Source organism: Balaenoptera musculus, chromosome 14, assembly GCF_009873245.2.
Source record: "Balaenoptera musculus isolate JJ_BM4_2016_0621 chromosome 14, mBalMus1.pri.v3, whole genome shotgun sequence".
NCBI classification, from domain to species: domain Eukaryota; kingdom Metazoa; phylum Chordata; class Mammalia; order Artiodactyla; family Balaenopteridae; genus Balaenoptera; species Balaenoptera musculus.
Genome location: NC_045798.1, coordinates 16,898,014 through 16,915,738, shown reverse-complemented (window position 1 = coordinate 16,915,738; position 17,725 = coordinate 16,898,014). Strand labels below are relative to the sequence as shown.

At 47.3% G+C, this 17,725-nt stretch overlaps 2 protein-coding genes across 2 annotated transcripts in view; both read left to right on the top strand.

The window, feature by feature from the left end:
• The first annotated feature begins 355 nt into the window (after window positions 1-355).
• On the top strand, window positions 356-4,553 carry RPLP0 (ribosomal protein lateral stalk subunit P0). Its single transcript, XM_036823511.1, has 8 exons — window positions 356-391; window positions 652-753; window positions 1,721-1,896; window positions 2,009-2,096; window positions 2,226-2,372; window positions 2,467-2,652; window positions 3,498-3,638; window positions 4,317-4,553. Exons 2-8 carry the CDS (start codon window positions 700-702, stop codon window positions 4,479-4,481), a joined length of 957 nt encoding a protein of 318 aa, XP_036679406.1. The 5' UTR covers window positions 356-391; window positions 652-699; the 3' UTR covers window positions 4,482-4,553.
• Window positions 4,554-5,669: 1,116 nt separating this feature from the next.
• Window positions 5,670-17,725, top strand: part of GCN1 (GCN1 activator of EIF2AK4) — a 56,655-nt gene continuing 44,599 nt past the window's right edge. Inside the window, 6 exon segments of the mRNA XM_036874868.1 lie at window positions 5,670-5,735; window positions 10,555-10,657; window positions 14,289-14,352; window positions 14,887-15,018; window positions 15,508-15,529; window positions 15,532-15,618. Coding sequence (XP_036730763.1) covers window positions 5,718-5,735; window positions 10,555-10,657; window positions 14,289-14,352; window positions 14,887-15,018; window positions 15,508-15,529; window positions 15,532-15,618 — 426 coding nt within the window. The 5' untranslated portion in view covers window positions 5,670-5,717.

Sequence of the window (17,725 nt, the reverse complement as noted above, 5' to 3'; positions counted from 1 at the left end):
TTTTTTTTTTTTTCACGAGCAATTATTTCTCAGCTCCACGTCATATTCTTTAGTTGCGACTTGACCGGAAGAAACGTGGACTCAGCTGGCAAACTCCAGCGCCTACACGAGAGCGGCTCCAGACCGCCAGAGGGAAGCATCTCTGAGAAAGATCCTCCACCACACAGCAGTGCCCTCCTTAAGTACCTCGTTTAAAGGAAGCTTCCTGTTGGTTGGAATGGCACCGATATCATCCAATGGTTGTCTGTATCAATACGGCTTCTCCAGACAGACGTTGACCCCAGCCAATAGATGGGGGCGCTGTCCGCAGCTTCTAATTGGCTGCTTCGTTTACCTATAAAACATGCAAGCCGGCGAGAGGCCCTCCTCTCGCCAGGCGTCCTGGAGTGAGGTTCGTTCGTACCCTGCAGTCTCACTCGGGACTGGCGGCGGGGAGGATGGGGCTTTTCGGGGATTCTTTGGAGGGGCGCTTCGGGACTGCAGGGTCTGGGCCTGTTTGGCCTGGGTCGTGGCGGCGGCAAATGCAGCCCCGGGCCGGGCCGGGGCGGCGGGCGCCCGCGCGTGGTCTGCTCCACGTGTGCCTTGGGATTGGAGCCCGCCATGTCGTGGGGACTTGTGTTGGGGTGTCTTGAGCTCCTTTTCTCTCTTCAGTGACATCGTCTTTAAACCCAGCGTGGCAATCCCTGACGCACCGCAGTGATGCCCAGGGAAGACAGGGCGACCTGGAAGTCCAATTACTTCCTTAAGATTATCGTAAGTGCGGGGTGGGTCCCAGCCGCCCACCGTGCTGCCTCGGCCCCGGGCACTAACAGGGACAATAAGCAGCCATGTGCTGAGTGCCTACTACCACATTAGGCCGTTTTAGGCAAATCTCATTTAATCTTCCCAATTTCCCGAGATCCGCGCCTCTCCCCCTCCCTGTGTTGCAGGTAAACAGGCTCAGGCACGCTAAGTGGCTCCTAGGGTGACAGCATTAACGCCCACGTCTATCGGCTTCCAGATAGCGCTCATCGTACTTTTACTCCCCTGCCTCCTTGTTTGGGAAGGTCTGAGGCAATGAGTGACTCATTATAAAGAGTTAAGTTGTTGCATATTCAGGTCCTGTTAGTCAAGAAACTAAACTTTAAGTGAATGCTTTCTCTTGGATGGCCTTGAGTTGGGTCTTCCCCTGCCTAGAAATGCTAACCATGCTGCTTTTCAGGCATTAGGATGCGTTGTAGAGTTTAGTCCATTGTATTCTTCCCCATTTATTCAGGGTTTCAGACTCACAAAAACTTAAAAGAATTGTAAAATGATCGCATACCCACAACTTAGGTCCTACAAGCAATATTTTACTATATTTGCTTTATGTTGTATTTTGAATAATTTAACCTTACTTGGAAGAGTATTTTTTTCTATTAATGCAGCTGATATGGTGAAACAGAAACATGCTTCATGGTTGGGAAAAATTAAAAATGAAAGTTACAATTAAAATTTTTTGATTGAATGTAGAAACATAATTTTCACCATTCATACTCAGCAAGCAAATCTTTGACAAATCTAGCGTTGTTTTAACTCGGGCAGCTGGCAGTAGGAGGAATTGTCCCAGTCTCTGAGACATTTCAAAAGCATAGAAGAAAGGGAGTGAGATGGAAACCAGTTATTGTGGGATTTGGTTTCTCTTACTCTCTTCCCTCTTTTGTCCTGTGAAACGTTGCTTGTTTGTGGCTTGTTTCTGTAGCAACTTCTGGATGATTATCCAAAATGCTTCATTGTGGGAGCAGACAATGTGGGCTCCAAGCAGATGCAGCAGATCCGCATGTCTCTCCGAGGGAAGGCTGTGGTACTGATGGGCAAGAATACGATGATGCGCAAGGCCATCCGAGGGCATCTGGAAAACAACCCAGCTTTGGAGAAGTCAGTTCATCCTCCTGGACATCTTTATCCGCCCTTCTCAGTGTCTTCCTCCCTTTTCCTGGAGAAGAACGGTGCTGGAAAGTGACCATCTCCCATAAACTTCTCTTTGCAGACTGTTGCCTCACATCCGGGGGAACGTGGGCTTTGTGTTCACCAAGGAGGACCTCACTGAGATCAGGGACATGCTGCTGGCCAATAAGGTAAGGGGAGAATCAGGTTGGTTGGAGAGACCTTATTAATTTTGGCTCCTTAAAAGCGACAAAACTGACTGTTTTTAGGTTGTGTCTGTGGAGAGAAGACTTCTCACTGTTTCTCATTTTTTTGTTCAGGTGCCCGCTGCTGCCCGTGCTGGTGCCATAGCCCCATGCGAAGTCACTGTGCCTGCCCAGAACACTGGTCTGGGGCCTGAGAAGACCTCCTTCTTCCAGGCTTTAGGCATCACCACTAAAATCTCCAGGGGCACCATCGAAATCCTGGTGAGTGTACCTGGCTTGCCAGCGCTAGCCGGGCTCGGTTGCTGCCGACCTGCTGGATGTCCAGGTGTTAACTGCCAACTCCCTTGTTCTTCAGAGTGATGTGCAGCTGATTAAGACTGGAGACAAAGTGGGAGCCAGTGAAGCCACGTTGCTGAACATGCTGAACATCTCCCCCTTCTCCTTTGGGCTGGTCATCCAGCAGGTGTTTGACAATGGCAGCATCTACAACCCTGAAGTACTTGACATCACAGAGGAAACTCTGCATTCTCGCTTTCTGGAGGTACACGCTGCCCATTCCAGGCCCTTCTTGCATTAATAGTTGAGAGCGTGTCTAGCTTCAGACTGAATCCTGGCCACGCAGCTGACTAGCAGTGTAATAACCAGGGACAGTTGTTTAATCTGTACCTCAGTTTCCTTGTCTGTAAATGGCAATAACAATATAAGATTGTTGAAGGATCTAATGAATTAATGAATGTAAAGCCTTAGAACAGTGCTGGGCACATGGTAAGGGCTGTTATTCTAGGGCGTGCAGTAAGGTATGAGATTTTGAGTAATGTCAGTGAGTCAAAAGAGGAATGAGAAGATGAGGTAGTTAATACATCAGTGTTGCCAAGTACCCTGTCTTGGGAAGATGGACTCTTTCAGGGACTGTTCTTGCTTAGTTTTTGCCACTAATATATCCTCTAGTTAACAAGTAAGGTGGTAGGAGATATAATTCCTTTTTTCTTGGATGAACGGAACATTGCAATTATACATACTCAACTCCAGTTACTTTTGGAAATCTCACTAGTGGATGAAATTCATATCTGGAACTAATTTAATATTTTTCTCTCTTGGAATGCAATGGTTAATTTATATTTTCACAAGATGGTGGCTTTTGAAGTAAATGCCAACATCATGGTATAGGGAACGCCCATGTTGAGAATAACAGCCAAAAGCATTTATAAATTATTGGGTCTGAATTTCCCTGCCAGAAGCATTTGGTGTGGGGTGAAGTGTCCTGTGTGAGACTAATACACTAATCTAGCAAGTCTTGTTTGCTGTTGAGCTTTGCTTGGACTCAACAGCAAAGACATCACACCTGAAGTGTGATTTTTTTCTTTTTTTTTTCCCTTCCTTCCACAGGGTGTCCGCAATGTTGCCAGCATATGTCTGCAGATTGGTTACCCAACTGTTGCATCTGTACCCCATTCTATCATCAGTGGGTACAAGCGGGTCCTGGCTTTGTCTGTGGAGACTGATTACACCTTCCCACTTGCTGAAAAGGTAAAAAAAAATCCACCAGGACCACAGCAGACCTGACAGTTATTAGCAGGAGGATAAAAAGCTGCCTGCTGAGTTAGTGTTTTTATAATAGTGTTTTATGTAGCAGATACATTTTTAAGAGTATAGATACCCTAGGGGGACTGGTTCCAGGGCTCCCCATGGACACCAAATCCATGGGTGCTCAAGTCCCTTGTATAAAATGGTGTTATGTTAAATAACGCTTCTAGGTTACTTACAATACCTAATACAATGTGAATGCTATGTAAATGGTTGTAAATACAATGTAACTGCAATGTAAATAATTGCCCCCGTGCAGAAAATTCAGGTTTTGCTTTTCGGAAATTTTTTCCTTTTTTTGATCAGCAGTTGGTTTAATCTCTGAATGTGAAACCTCTGGATACAGAGGGCCAACTGTATGCTTGAGGTTGGGAGGCAGGGGAGGCGTGTCCTCGACTTTAGAAATTACAAGAGACTTAAAGAGGGTTTCGTTAACAGGTAAGAGCTGGGCCTAAGACCACCAGGCTATACCCAAGCTGTCCTGTCTGGTCACTTCCAGAGGAAGATTTCACTGATACGGAAATTGGTCCTTAAAACTAGAGCTCTGTAGAGGCTGAAAGGTTGTGGGTAGTAGGGGGTGTAGATGACTATTTTGACCATGAACTTTTCCCCTTGCTTTAGGTCAAGGCCTTCTTGGCTGATCCATCTGCATTTGTGGCTGCTGCCCCCGTGGCAGCTGCCAGCACTGCTGCTCCTGCTGCTGCCGCCGCAGCCCCAGCCAAGGTTGAAGCAAAGGAAGAGTCGGAGGAGTCGGACGAGGACATGGGATTTGGTCTCTTTGACTAATCACCAAAAAGCAGCCAACTCAGCCAGCTTTATTTGTGAAACAAGGAAATAAAGGCTTACTTCTCTTTACAAGTCTCTGGATTTTTCATTTTGTGCATTTTGAGGTTATAGTTCTGTGTGCTAGAAACTAAAGCCACGGTAAAATCATAGAGCTTTATTTGGAGTTGACATTTGGTGTCTTCTGTGTAAGAAGTGAAGTACTGCTCTCCTAGCATCCTGTACTTTTTGTGGACCCAGCTTTAACTGTATTCTTATTAAATGGAATTGATTCCATGACCATCAGGCCACTATCCTGGGTCACTCCAAGATACTTTGAGTAGGGTGTCATATTGAGGTAAGCACTGGATGAGTGCTGCCAGGGTTTTTCAAACTGGGTGGTGATGTAATTAATGATGAGTTTAGTGGTGACCGTTATTTAAGGAGATAAAACGGCTGATGCTGTTGGTGTTGTGAATCTTAGGTTTCACTTATCGATTTGCACTGGGTCACCCAGTAATGTCCTAGTTGTAACCAGGTCTCAAAAGTTTGAAAGCCGTTGCTAACAGGGACGACAACTGAGCTGTGCGGACCGTATTTGAACTAGTTACAGAGTTGGCAGGTCTGCATGCTGAATAAAACTTAAGCACCTCTGGACGATGAGGCCCACTACCCGCAGCCTCCCACCCTGTGGCCTTGTCTTAAGGAGCTGTCCTCGGGCAGGCTCCTCTCTCAGCTCGAGTCCTCCCCTGACTGCCAGGTATACCCCTGTTTTTAACCCTCACATTGTCCACCGCTGGGGTACAAACTCTTAACAGGATAAGACACGAGTTGGCTGCCTGCCTTTTAGCGAGCTCAGTTCCTGGCATCAAGGAAACTCCTCTAGGAAGCATCTAGGACACACTTCTGTAAAATGGTCTTCACGCAGGAGAGGCTCACACGGGGGTGTCTGGGCCGGACCTGCGCACTCGTGGGTCGATGGCTGCAGGGCGGTCTCGCCGCGTTACAAACCCTCAGGGACCCTCGTCTCCCACGAGGCCGGGCTGAGAAAGGCCCTGGGGAGGAGGCCTTGATAGTCCCCGACGCGCACCCCGGTACCCAGTCTAGTTGCCCGCCTCGAAGCCCAGGCTGCCGCGGCCGCCATCCCGCCCGGGGCGCCAGGCCCGGGCCCCAACGGTATCCCGGCCTCGCTCTGCGGTGTGGGCCCGCGCTGTGACCCGGAAGCGCTCCGGAAGCGGTTCCGGAGTCAGCGCCGGCAGGATGGCGGCGGACACGCAGGTGAGGCGGGCGGCTGCGAGGCCAACGCGCGGCGACTGGGCGCGGACGGCGGCGGTCGGGGCCGGACCGCTAGTGCCGCTGGCGTAGGGGGGCCGAGGGACGGCGGCTGCGGAGGGCGCGGTCCAGGGGCCGCTTTGGGCCGGTCCCTCCCGGACCCGGCTTCGTCCCGGCCCCCGGCCCGGGTGGCGCGGACCGGCCGCGGGCTCGAGGAATCAGGGACTCTGGTCTCGGCGGCTGGAACCCGTCAGGCCCTCCCCGATTCTGGAGTTGCCGAAGTTCCCCTTTAAAGTAGTCTCTACTCCATTTCTCCGAAGCCCTCCAGCAGTGAGGCCCGGCCAACGCCAACTCCCTCTTAAACTTTGTATTCAGCAAATATTTCTCAAGCACCTACTATGTGCAGGGATTTATAGCATATTCTATGGATTCATACAGATCTGAGTTGGAGTCTTGGTCAGTTTCAGTTTCTCTGAGACGCTGGGCAAGTTTCTTAACCCTGCCAATTCTCAGTCTTTCATCCATAAATGGGCTAAAAACTAGTACCTGTCGTGTAGGGTTGTTGTGAGGAGTCAATGAAATAAAGTAGGGCTCCATATATGTTGATGGTTGTTATTAGATCCAGCGTTAGATAAAAGAACTGTCACAATTCAGGAAGAGTCTTGTCACCCTGAGTGTTATCACCTGTGAAGTACCTCATAGTTAAGGGAAGAGCTGGGGAAGACCTTTTTCCTCCACCCCATCCTCCTTTTAGCCATGTTTTAGGGTGAAAAGACAATATTATGGGAAAAGGAAATGGGTCTCTAAAGGACAGCGTGGCTCACTTGGGTATCGGGGTGAGGAGATTAATTGATTTTGATAGGGAGGCCCTGAGGCCAGAGAGTGACTCCTTAACCTGAGCATTCAAAAGATGCGAATTGCGAGTTTCCTGTGCAAGGGAGGGGCTGTTAATTTTTTTTTTCTTTTTTTAAAAAGTCAGGTTTTTTTTTTTTCTTTTAATAATTTTTTTAAAATTTATTTATTTATGGCTGTGTTGGGTCTTCGTTTCTGTGCGAGGGCTTTCTCTAGTTGCGGCGAGCGGGGGCCACTCTTCATCGCGGTGCGCGGGCCTCTCACTATCGCGGCCTCTCTTGTTGCGGAGCACAGGCTCCAGACGCGCAGGCTCAGTAGTTGTGGCTCACGGGCCCAGTTGCTCCGCGGCATGTGGGATCTTCCCAGACCAGGGCTCGAACTCGTGTCCCCTGCATTGGCAGGCAGATTCTCAACCACTGCGCCACCAGGGAATCTCTTTTTTTTTATATATATTTATTTATTTAGGTGGCGCCGGGTTTTAGTTTCGGCACGTGGACTTTTTAGTTGCGGCTCGCATGTGGGGACCTAGTTCCCGACCAGGGAACGAACCCGGGCCCCCTGCATTGGGAGCGCAGTCTTACCCACTGGACCACCAGGGAAGTCCCAGGGGCTGGTAATTTGTTACAAGTTTGTTATAGTGAATCCTGGAAAGAAAAGCATGGTCTCTTGGGTATTTTGAAAAGGGTTGGGAGAATACACACTGACTGTGTAACATTAAAACTCAATGCAAAAAAAATCTCTCCAGTGCTGTGTTGTTCAGTATGGTAGCTAGTTAATAATGCCAAGAGGCTACTTAAGTTAGTTAAAATTAAATGAAATTTAAAATTCAGTTCTTCGGTTGCAGTAGCCACATTTCAGTGCACCGGTAGCCATATGTGGCTGGTGACTACTGCATTGTATAGTGCAAAAGAACATTTCCATCAACACAGAAAGTTCTACTGGACAGTGCTACTCTAGAGAGAAACCTGTGAACATTTAAGCTCTTTGCATCTGATCCCACCAGCAAATGACTTCTCTGAAGGATCTTCCTCAGTTTTATTCTGACAGGATCCCAAGTGGGTAACATTCATTTTCTGATTAAGAAAAAGAAGAGCCTTGAACCTGAAATGCTCTTTCATCTTTGGGGGAGAAACTATAGCCAGGAATTTAATATTAGCATGGAAAAACAGCTATGTGAGAATTTTAGGTAGAGGGTGGATTATATATATGCATCTATTTTTGCTATCTCCTCCAGCCTCACTAAAACTAGTAAAGAGTTGGAAAAAAAAAATGAGAATGGGGAGCAGACAATAGCAGCAAACTTTTGGAAGCTAGAAAGTGATAAGTGGTAAAGGATTCAGCAGACCCAAGGGAAATGAATCCTAAGCCAAGTTAGGAAAGCTGAGAACCAACCTGATTTACGTTGCAGAATCTCTGACAGCTGGGAATTGGTGGTATCAGCTAACCTTTGGAAGTGAGGGTGAGTAGGGAGGAGCTAAGTTAGGAGGATTGGTTGAAAGCCCTTTTCAGATGCAGTCAGAGCCCCAGCTTTCTTTCTCCATCTTGGCAAAAGCCTGGAAGTTCTCTCTCTGGAGAAAACTTTTGTGTAAAACAGGACCACACAAAAGTGTGGGAGGTCCAATATCCACGGAAATCATCAACAAAATAATTCAACATACTTTCTGTGAACTGAAGCATGTGTTTTCAGATCAAAAATGCTCAGCACAATGGATGAAAACAGACTCACAACAAGGCACATTAATGTGAAATTTTAGAACCTTGGACACAAAAAGAAGATCTTAGAAACTTCCAGGGGGGAAAATCAGGTCTCAGACAAAGGATCAAGGACCAGAATGGCGTTGAGTTTCCCAACAGTACTGAAAGCTAGAACTCAGTGAAGAAAGGTCTTCAGTATTCTAGGAAAACTTCAACCTAGAGTTCTGTACCCAGATGAACTTCAGGTGGGAGGCCAAAACATTTTCAAACTTGCAAGGACTTCACGAGATGGAGGATGTACTTTACCCAAACACAAGAAAGAGTACATTTTCAGGGTGATAAACTGAGTCCCAGCCGTAGGAGATCACCCACCAAATTGGGGCAGGTCGGAAAGCACTGGGAGAGGCTTCTTCAGGAAGATGGAATTTGGTAGAATACCTGGTCTGCCTAAATGTATTGAGATTTAGACAAGTGGCAGAAAGTTTGGGATTGAATTATTAATTAGAACAGATAAGGCAAACTGAGGTAAGGAGGGAATGGGCATTGGGAGCCGTTATTTAACTCCAGGGTTAATTTTAAAAAAGCTGTGCAAGAGAGTAAACAGTTTATTAAATGGAAATTGAATACCATTTGCATATAATGTAAACACTGAATTACTGGGCTAACCCATATTATGAAACAAAGGAATTGTGTCAGGGATATGGGGAGGGTCTCTGGTGGGGTCAAAGAGGGAGAGAGGTCTTTGGTAGAAAGGCAGAAGTAGCAGCACAAGCAAATTATTTAGAGATATGGCGATAACTACCGAAATAATCAGCCAATATTGGTGAAAGAGATTGTCCTTGTGTGTGAGGGCATGCGACTGGTTTTTAGAGCAAACCTCCCAGAACTTTTTGACTCTTTAATTATATACGTGAATGACTATAAAAACAAGAGACAATATTAAAACAGGTAATTTGTGTAGAAGACAGTTTTGGATTTGATTTTATTCATTGCTAATAGAATTATAGCAGGGATTTATCTGTAAGAAGAACTCAGTACTATTTTATCTCTCTATGCACCCTTGAGTCTTATTCTACTAATAAGGCCTGTCCGTGAAATACCCTCAGAAGAAAAAGGGGGCGGGTGTTACCCACTTGGGTCTTATTATGCCCTGCTCAACTGCTGATGTATCCACAACCTGCCTGCTTTGTAGCCTGTAGAATATTGTTCAGGAGAAGATTTTCAGGAATATTTGCAAACTGCCCCTCTTTCTAGGTCTTATGCTGATGTCCCTGTGCAGGGGATGCAGTTGTGGTAACATGGATGGTGGTTGAAAGCTAAGGACTTGTTAGCATCAGTTTTTAGACCTGTTGGTTTCAGGTTTAGTTTCAGAAATGCAGGTGCTGTGGCCCGCAAGTCCAGTCTGAGCAGTGGCTTCCTCTCTGGGAGTTGGTTTCTTCATCACCTGTGAAATGGGGATATGGTGCCTGTCTGGAAGGCTTGCTGGTAGTAGTAGCTGATTTTATGCTCGGGATGAGAGGTGAATGCTCTACATACAGTATCTCATTTAGTCTCTGTTTAACAGTCATGATGAAATGAAATGAAGGTGCTGTTACCTGCATTGTATAGATGGGGAATCTGAGGGTCAAGGAAATGATATGATTTGGCTGAGTTTCCACAGCTGGTAGGAGGCAGAGCTGGGATTCAATTTCTTAACCTTTTACCTGCTAGCCAACTGTGTTTATGACTTGACAGGATACTCCTTCTTATGGGAGGTTTACAAGAGATAATATAAAGGGAACATACCCGGCATTTAGTAGGCCCTCCCTAGATTTTGCATAGTTTGGAAGGGATATTTTCTGTCCTGAGGTCTTTGCCTTTGACCTTGCCTCTTTTTGTCCAAGTTTAAATGAAGTATATTGAGTGGCTGACTGGTTGGGTTAAAAGCAGTACATCTCACTCAATTGGGGGTGATTGTGTCCCCCAGGAGATGTTTGATAATGTCTGGAAACAGTTGGGGTCGCCGCAGCTGTGGTGGGAGGATGGGGTGCTGCTACTGGTGTCCATTGGGTAGAGGCCAGAAACGCTGCTCAAAATCCTACGATGTATAAAGGCAGCCCCCAAAGTCAGGAGTGTGGAGGTTGAGAAACCCTGGGTTAGAGAGAGCTTCACTGAGTTCTGCACCTCCCACAGCTCGCTCGCTCTCTCTCTCTGTCTCCCACCCGCCCCGCCACCACCCCCCGGCAATGTTTTGTAGTTTGATTGCTGAAATTTTTCTCTGTGGGCTTGGTCTTCACAGGTTTCTGAGACACTAAAGCGTTTTGCAGGGAAGGTGACAACAGCCAGTGTGAAGGAACGGAGAGAAATCCTCAGTGAGCTGGGGAAATGTGTTGCTGGAAAAGGTATTTGTTTTCATTTCATTGATTTCATTTCAAACTAAATTGGGTTCTCTGTTTAGAACCATGGCCTTCTTTTCCCCTCACAGAAACTTGTGTCTTCACTGTCTGTATTTGCTTGTTATAATCTGCACTGAAACAGTTGGGTTGGTGGAGAGTTTATCCTTCTAGGCGCCAAACCTTTTTACCAGTTTTAACCATTTTGATTGGAAATAGTTCTAAAAGATACCAACAATCTTTCTTAAGTGATTTATTGGATGGAAAAACATTTTCTTTTCTTTTTTTTTTTTAATTAATTAATTTATTTATGGCTGTGTTGGGTCTTCGTTTCTGTGCGAGGGCTTTCTCCAGCTGTGGCGAGCGGGGGCCACTCTTCATCGCGGTGCGCAGGCCCCTCACCGTCGTGGCCTCTCCCGTTGCGGAGCACAGGCTCCAGATGCGCAGGCTCAGTAGTTGTGGCTCACGCATGTGGGATCTTCCCAGACCAGGGCTCGAACCCGTGTCTCGTGCATTGGCAGGCAGATTCTTAACCACTGCGCCACCAGGGAAGCCCGGAAAAACATTTTCTTTATGACTGGGGGCACCATTTTTCCCAGTCAGTGTTCCGTGAAAACAAGCAAGATGGTATCAAGTGATTGGCTAGTAAAGGATTCCAAGATCATATAAGTTTGTGAGATGTCACATTTTATTTTATTTCTTTTATTTATTTTTGGCTGTGTTGGGTCATCGTTGCTGTGCGGGGGCTTTCTCTAGTTGTGGCTAGTGGGGTCTACTCTTCGTTGTGGTGCGTGGGCTTCTCATTGCGGTGGCTTCTTTTGTCGCGGAGCACGGGCTCTAGGTGTACAGGCTTCAGTAGTTGTGGCTCGCGGGCTCTAGAGCGCAGGCTCAGTAGTTGCTCCGCGGCATGTGGGATCTTCCCGGACCAGGGCTCGAACCCTTGTCCCCTGCATTGGCAGGCGGATTCTTAACCACTGCGCCACCAGGGAAGCCCAGATGTCACATTTTAATCCAGTGTTTCCTTGAACCTCTTTTTTGCCAAAAACCTGTTCAGGGTCTGGGCAGCACATTTTGGGAAATGCTGAGCACATGTAGTTATCCTGATTCTGCACCATAACCCGAGGGCTCTTGCTGCAAATTATGGGGCATGTATAAGACTAGTGTGCCTTCAACCAATAAATGCTCATTAGTTTTTGAGTTTCCTTTTGGTGTGTTTTTACTATACAGCATTGGTTCTCAGAATGCGGTCCCTAGACCAGCAGTATCAGCATCACCTCAAAACTTGTTTGAGATACAAATTCTCAGCTCCACCCCAGAGACTCAGATTCACCAAAACCCTGCAGGTGGAACCCAGCGTCTGTGTTTTAACAAGCCCGCAGGTGATTCCTGTGTTTGCTGCAGTTTGAGAACCATGGCGGTATAGAATTGGGTCTCCGTTTCTGTCAGCTTTCACTTCTTGTTAGGAAAAAGCCTACTTCCTACCACCCTCTTACCCCCATTCTCATTCGCTGCTTCTGATCTACTGTTGCCTGGTTACATACCCCAAGCTTGTTTAAAGTGTGTAAATTAAGTAAATTGCTGTTTGTGAGCTTCTGAGAGATTCTCCTGTGGATCAAAAGTTTAGCATATGAGTGTTATGGCCACCTTCAAAGTCTTTCTGGTCACTTTCTGAACAGAGTTCTAGTTAGAGAAGGCTGCCATGTGACAGATGCTAGCTGGACTCCCTGAACCATAAATGGCTGACTCCCTGCTAAGTAACTGCTGAATACTACACTTTTCCCCATTTGTGGAGTAAGGATTTCAACATGTGTGGGTGAAGTTTATGAACTACTGAGGGCCTTTTCAGGGTGATTTTACTCTTCAGTTCACCCTGAAATTCTACATTCAGGGTGAATTACGTTGTAAAATGTTTAGTAGTCTTTGATATACAAGTTGATTGGGGGAAGTTAACCTCCCATATGAACTCGTTAATTCTCAATTTTCCTAATTTTGAGTCTGAGGAGGAGTCGTTGCATAGTGATAGCTCTTCTTGCCTCTCCTTTGTTAGGGTAGCTAAGCAGGCACCAGGTGAGTTCATCAAAGGTGGTGCAAGGTGTTTTCTGCCAGGGCGAGGAGTTGAAGTCTTCCTCAGAGCTGTCAATGCGGATGGTCGGCCTGGCTCAGCCCAGTCTGGCCCTGAGGCCTCTGATGCTCTCCCCAGTCCCGCCTCCCTGTACTTGAAAGCCTGAGACTCTGAGGCGGTGTCTGCTGTGCCTGATCTTTCCAGTCCACAGGCGTCCAGTGCAGAGTCGGAGGTGACGGGCTCTGCGTTCTGGCCATGGCTCTGCCACTACCAGGCTGGTGGGACCAGGTTCAGGTTACTTAACCTGTGGGCCTGTCTCCTTGGAGGGAGGAGTGAATGAGAACACATGGGGACGGTGCTTGACTCAGTGCCTGGCTCTGGTCAACGCCCAGTGTCTGTTAGCTGTTATTACTACTGTTCTCTTAGCCACAACCTGGTCCCGGCTCCAGTCACTCTTCTCCTCCGTTACTTAGGTAGCCTCAAATCAGATGGACCAATACCAGGCTCAGGGCCCTGGGGGAGCTGGGTGCCCACCCCTCCTTCATTCCCCATGCCCCCATCATTCGGGTGCCTGAAGTGTGAGGCCCTGTGCAAGCCCTTTGTGGGCCTCCTGCTCTCGGTGCCTCCCACGCTGGTCAGTCTGACACTCAGCGTACATTTCCCCCTGTCAGACCCTCCCCTCTTTGTCTGCGGGCTTCAGTCTGGCATGCAGAACCTGTCACAGGTTGGCTCTCCATTATTGAGCACTATTGTTTCACCAGTTTCTCTTTCACTCAGCTGGCGTGCTTGGTTTTCCATGCCTTGGTTTCTTCATCTTAAAAATGAGCTCAATTGCAGTACCCACCTTACAGGAATTGAGTTAATGTATATAAAATGCTTAGAGCAGGGCCTGGTGCCTCATGAGCACTGGTTAAGTGTCGGTGTTGTTATTCCTCCTCCTCCTCATGCGCCCTGCACAGGCATTGTGCCTTCTTATCCCGTGCACTTCTGCTCATGTTGTTAACACCACTCCGCATGCAGGCCCCTCTTTCCATTTGTCCACAGCCTACTCATGTGTTAGGCCAAGCTTCTGTGTCCTTAAAATCTTCAGAAACCTCTCTGTTATAGGTGTTCTTCTCTTTTCTTATCCCTCATAGTACTTAAGTTTTGTCCTATGTTTTAAAACCAATTATTAGAACATACATAAAGAAAAGTACACATGTCATAAGTGAACAGGTGGCTGAATTATCACAAACTAAACACAGCCATGTAACCAGCACCCGGATCAAGAAGCAGAACATTTCCTGTACTCTAGCACCTCCACTCGACAGCATGTTAAATTTCGAGGCCACTTGTCTTGCCTTAGTTTCATTCATTTAACAGATGTCTGTCTGAGAGCCTTCCCGTACTAGATGTTTCTTTAGAGTCCTATTTTGTCATTACTTTTTCCTGTTGGGAATTTCTATCTCAAACACCCGGGAGATTCAGTTGGGCAGAAGATCATGTCAACAGAATGGCCTCGGCTCCAAGCCAGATGCCCAGAGAAGTAGTTTTATTGAGTAGATTTTATTTTATTAACTCTGTGTATCTTTGGTTTAGATCTGCCGGAGGGAGCAGTGAAAGGCCTCTGCAAATTATTCTGCTTGACTCTGCATCGATACAGGTGAGTCCCGATCAAAGGCCCAGTGTCCAGAGCAGTTTGTGCAGCAGTGTGGTATAGGGTAGTGGTTAGAGCCAGGCTTTGGAGCCAGACTGCCTGCGGTCCTGGGCAAGTTACTGAACCTCTCTGGCCTCAGTTTTCCTCTCTGCAGAACCGGGATGATGCTTTACCTACCTCATAGGTGCGTTGTCAGTAAGAGGTCAAGTTCTTGGAACGTTGCTTGCCACTGTGGAGTGCTCAGTCTCTACACTGGCACCGGTCATGTGTGTAAAAGCATTTGGCCTAGTTTTGAGGCCTATAGTAAGGTTCCCTAAATGTAGATGTTGCGCTTTATGCCTTAAGGCTCATTTTGCCCTTATTAGATGCTTCTAGAACTCAAGATGAGGTAGATTTATCAGTTACTTCCTAATCCCGTCATCTATGACCCACTAGAATACAGTGCAGTCTAATTTTCCTGAGAAAGACCAGGCTTGGCCTAAGCCCCCCACCCCTGCCCCACGTCCACATGTTCACCTTCCCCTTCTTTCCTCCTCCTAGAGATGCAGCCTCACGCAGGGCTCTGCAGGCAGCAATCCAGCAGTTGGCTGAGGCCCAGCCGGAAGCCACTGCTAAGAACCTTCTGCACTCTCTGCAGTCTTCAGGCATTGGCTCCAAAGCAGGTGTCCCCAGGTAAGAGGTAAAGGTGGTGGCCCACTGGGGGTTGGTGGAGTCCTACTCGTGAGAAGCCGGTGCAGACGAGCAGGCGTGAACATGCCTGCCCCTTTCCCCTTTGCAACTCTGAGGGGCGCCGGCAGTCTGCCTTCGGAACGGACGGAGAAGCCAAGATGTTAGGCCCAGCGGAGAAACCACTTTCCTGAGGAACAGGGTTGGGAAACCAGTGAAGTAAGGCCCATTTTAAGGAGAAACCAAATGCCCACTAGGCATCTGAATGGAGGAAACCATCCTTTTGATTTATAGTTGTGAGTGCTAAGAGGTGGGAGTTTGGCACTCCTTGTCCTGAGTTGTCACAAGATGATTTGTGGGGAACAAGTCTCCAGTTCCAGTTAGGTCAGTGGAGGGTCTTGCATAGCAGGCAGGGCCTTGCGGTGAGCATTTGTCCTCAAGATGGAGGCTGCTGCTCTGACCTCATCCCTCCCCTCCCCTCCCCTCCCCTCTCAGTAAGAGCAGTGGCCTCGGCTGCCTTTGCTGGCCCTGTCCTGGACCTGCCTACTGGTGCGCATTGTCTTTCCCTCGAGAGCCAAGCGGCAAGGAGACATCTGGAACAAACTGGTAGGTTCCCCGGGTCTTTGGAGTCGTGCCGGTCAGCTCTCTGCACAGAGTTGGGACATGTTTAAGCACCTTCTCTGGCCAGTGCTCTTAGTGCTGGGTGACCAGGCACTTTGAGTTACCCTGAGGTGCGTGACTTTGGTGGATGGGCATGAGTGCAGCATAATAACATTCGTCTATTTATCAAATATCTTTGAGCTTTCCTGGGTCGGGCATGGTGCTAGGCCCTGGGAATACAGTGATGAGCAAGAGAAACGTGGCCCCTGCCTTCATGGCATGTGTGGAAGACGTGACAGGCCAGAATGGGGAAGACAGGCAGAAAACAAGTAAACCAGAAAATACCAATTCTCTCCTCCCGTTCTATGCCTGCTCCTTCCACATTCCCTATCTTGCCTTTCAGCATGTCTGCTAACCAGAGATGGCCCACTAGGCCAGGTTGGGAGATTCTTTTGAATGTCTAGATATGCTTAGTGGAGGGCAAGAGGGATGGTCTTACAGTTTAACAAAAAAGGAGTCTGAGAATCTTGGTATGGATTTGACTCTTGGCCATGAGATTTGGCTAGATACCTAATTTCGGAGCCCATTTCCCATTGCTGCAAAAAATGGGGAAAAGTACCACTCACCCATCCACCTCAAAGAGTTACCATGAAGATGGGCTCAGAAGAGGTGTGAAAGGGCTGTAGAAACTTACAGAGGGCTGTGCAGGTAAATGAGGAGTGAGCACCTCTGCCTGACACAGCCAGCTTGTAAGACTTATTGAGGCCTCATCCCTGGGAGCTTATCCAGCATACTTCTGGGGATGACCATAGATTGGCCATCAGCAATTGATGGAAGGATAAGAACACTGAAACCTCACAGGTAGTGGATATGCTGGAAAACCACCTTCAGAGTGTGGGTTCCATTGTTACCAGAAAGCCTTCTTGTAAGATGGTTTATCATGGGCTCCCTCACTAGCATGTCTCCAATGAATTCTTATAACCGTTATCCAAGGTAAGTCAGTGTGGGTTAGTGAGTGGGAGGGGTCAACCCTGGAGTGTTGTGTTTATGGGACAGGATGCATCAGGAGCTTGAAACCGTGGTGGTTTTTTCTGTGTCTTGAATCTGGGTTTTTCCTTTGCTCATTGCTGATGTTGACTATACACATAGGAGTAGTTCATTCAGTCCCTTAAGTATTTGTTGAGGGCCCCCTGCGTGTCGGGTGCTGTTCGAGGAGCTGAGGCTGAAACAGGGGACAGGTGAGAGGACCTTACTTTCTCATAGCCTTCAGTCGTGGGGAGAGGGTGGACACAAACAGGTCCACATATAAATGACAAGGTGTAGAGTCGTGCAGCAGAAAAGCAGGCAGGAGGATAGAGAGAGTGGGTGGACGGTGATGGTGGGAGGAAGGCCTTTGGAGGAGGTACCATTTGAGCAGAGACCTGAAGGATATGAAAGAAAAAACCATGCCCAGATTAAGGTTAGAATGTTCTAGGAAGAAAGAACAGCAATATAGTTCTAAATGTGATACCAGCAAGCTTAAAAAGCTATTTTAATAATAATTTTTAAAAAAACGGTTCAGTATTCAACAGGTGTAGAATGATATACCAGTTTCCTTCCCACCCCTTCCCTAGCCATCTCGGTCCCCCTCTATTACTAGTTTCTTAGGTAGTAGAGGTATTCTCTGTGTATATGACTAAATAGACCTTTTTATACAAGTGGTAGCATACATACAAACTTTTTTCTTTCGCCTTGTGTTTTTTTCTTTAACTGGATTTAGAATTTGTTCCAGAGTATTTATATAGAGTTTCTCATTCTTTATGACTATTTACTAATCCTTTGAGTGGATGTACCACGGTATATATAACTAGTTCCCTGTTTATGACCATTAATGTTGTTACAATCTTTTACTATAAAAAATGTTGCCATGAATAACTTTGTACATCTGCCATTTTGTACACATGCAAATGTGGAATTTGGCAGACTTCTTAAGCATGCCTTTTTTCTCAGGGTGGCAGTCCACACTGCTCCAGTGACCTTGGGTGTTCGTGGCACATACAGTCTCTGTGAGGCTTTTTAATTGAGCACCTATTAGGTGCTTCACTCTAGGTTGGATAGTGGGCCCCCCCGCAGG

Bases quoted from the DNA above. Each gene is read 5' to 3' on its own strand.
- RPLP0 (XM_036823511.1), top strand. From the start codon at position 700: ATGCCCAGGGAAGACAGGGCGACCTGGAAGTCCAATTACTTCCTTAAG. The intron at 2,373-2,466 runs GTGAGTGTACCT...CTTGTTCTTCAG, and splicing joins GGGGCACCATCGAAATCCTG to AGTGATGTGCAGCTGATTAA. The intron at 3,639-4,316 runs GTAAAAAAAAAT...CCCTTGCTTTAG, and splicing joins CCTTCCCACTTGCTGAAAAG to GTCAAGGCCTTCTTGGCTGA.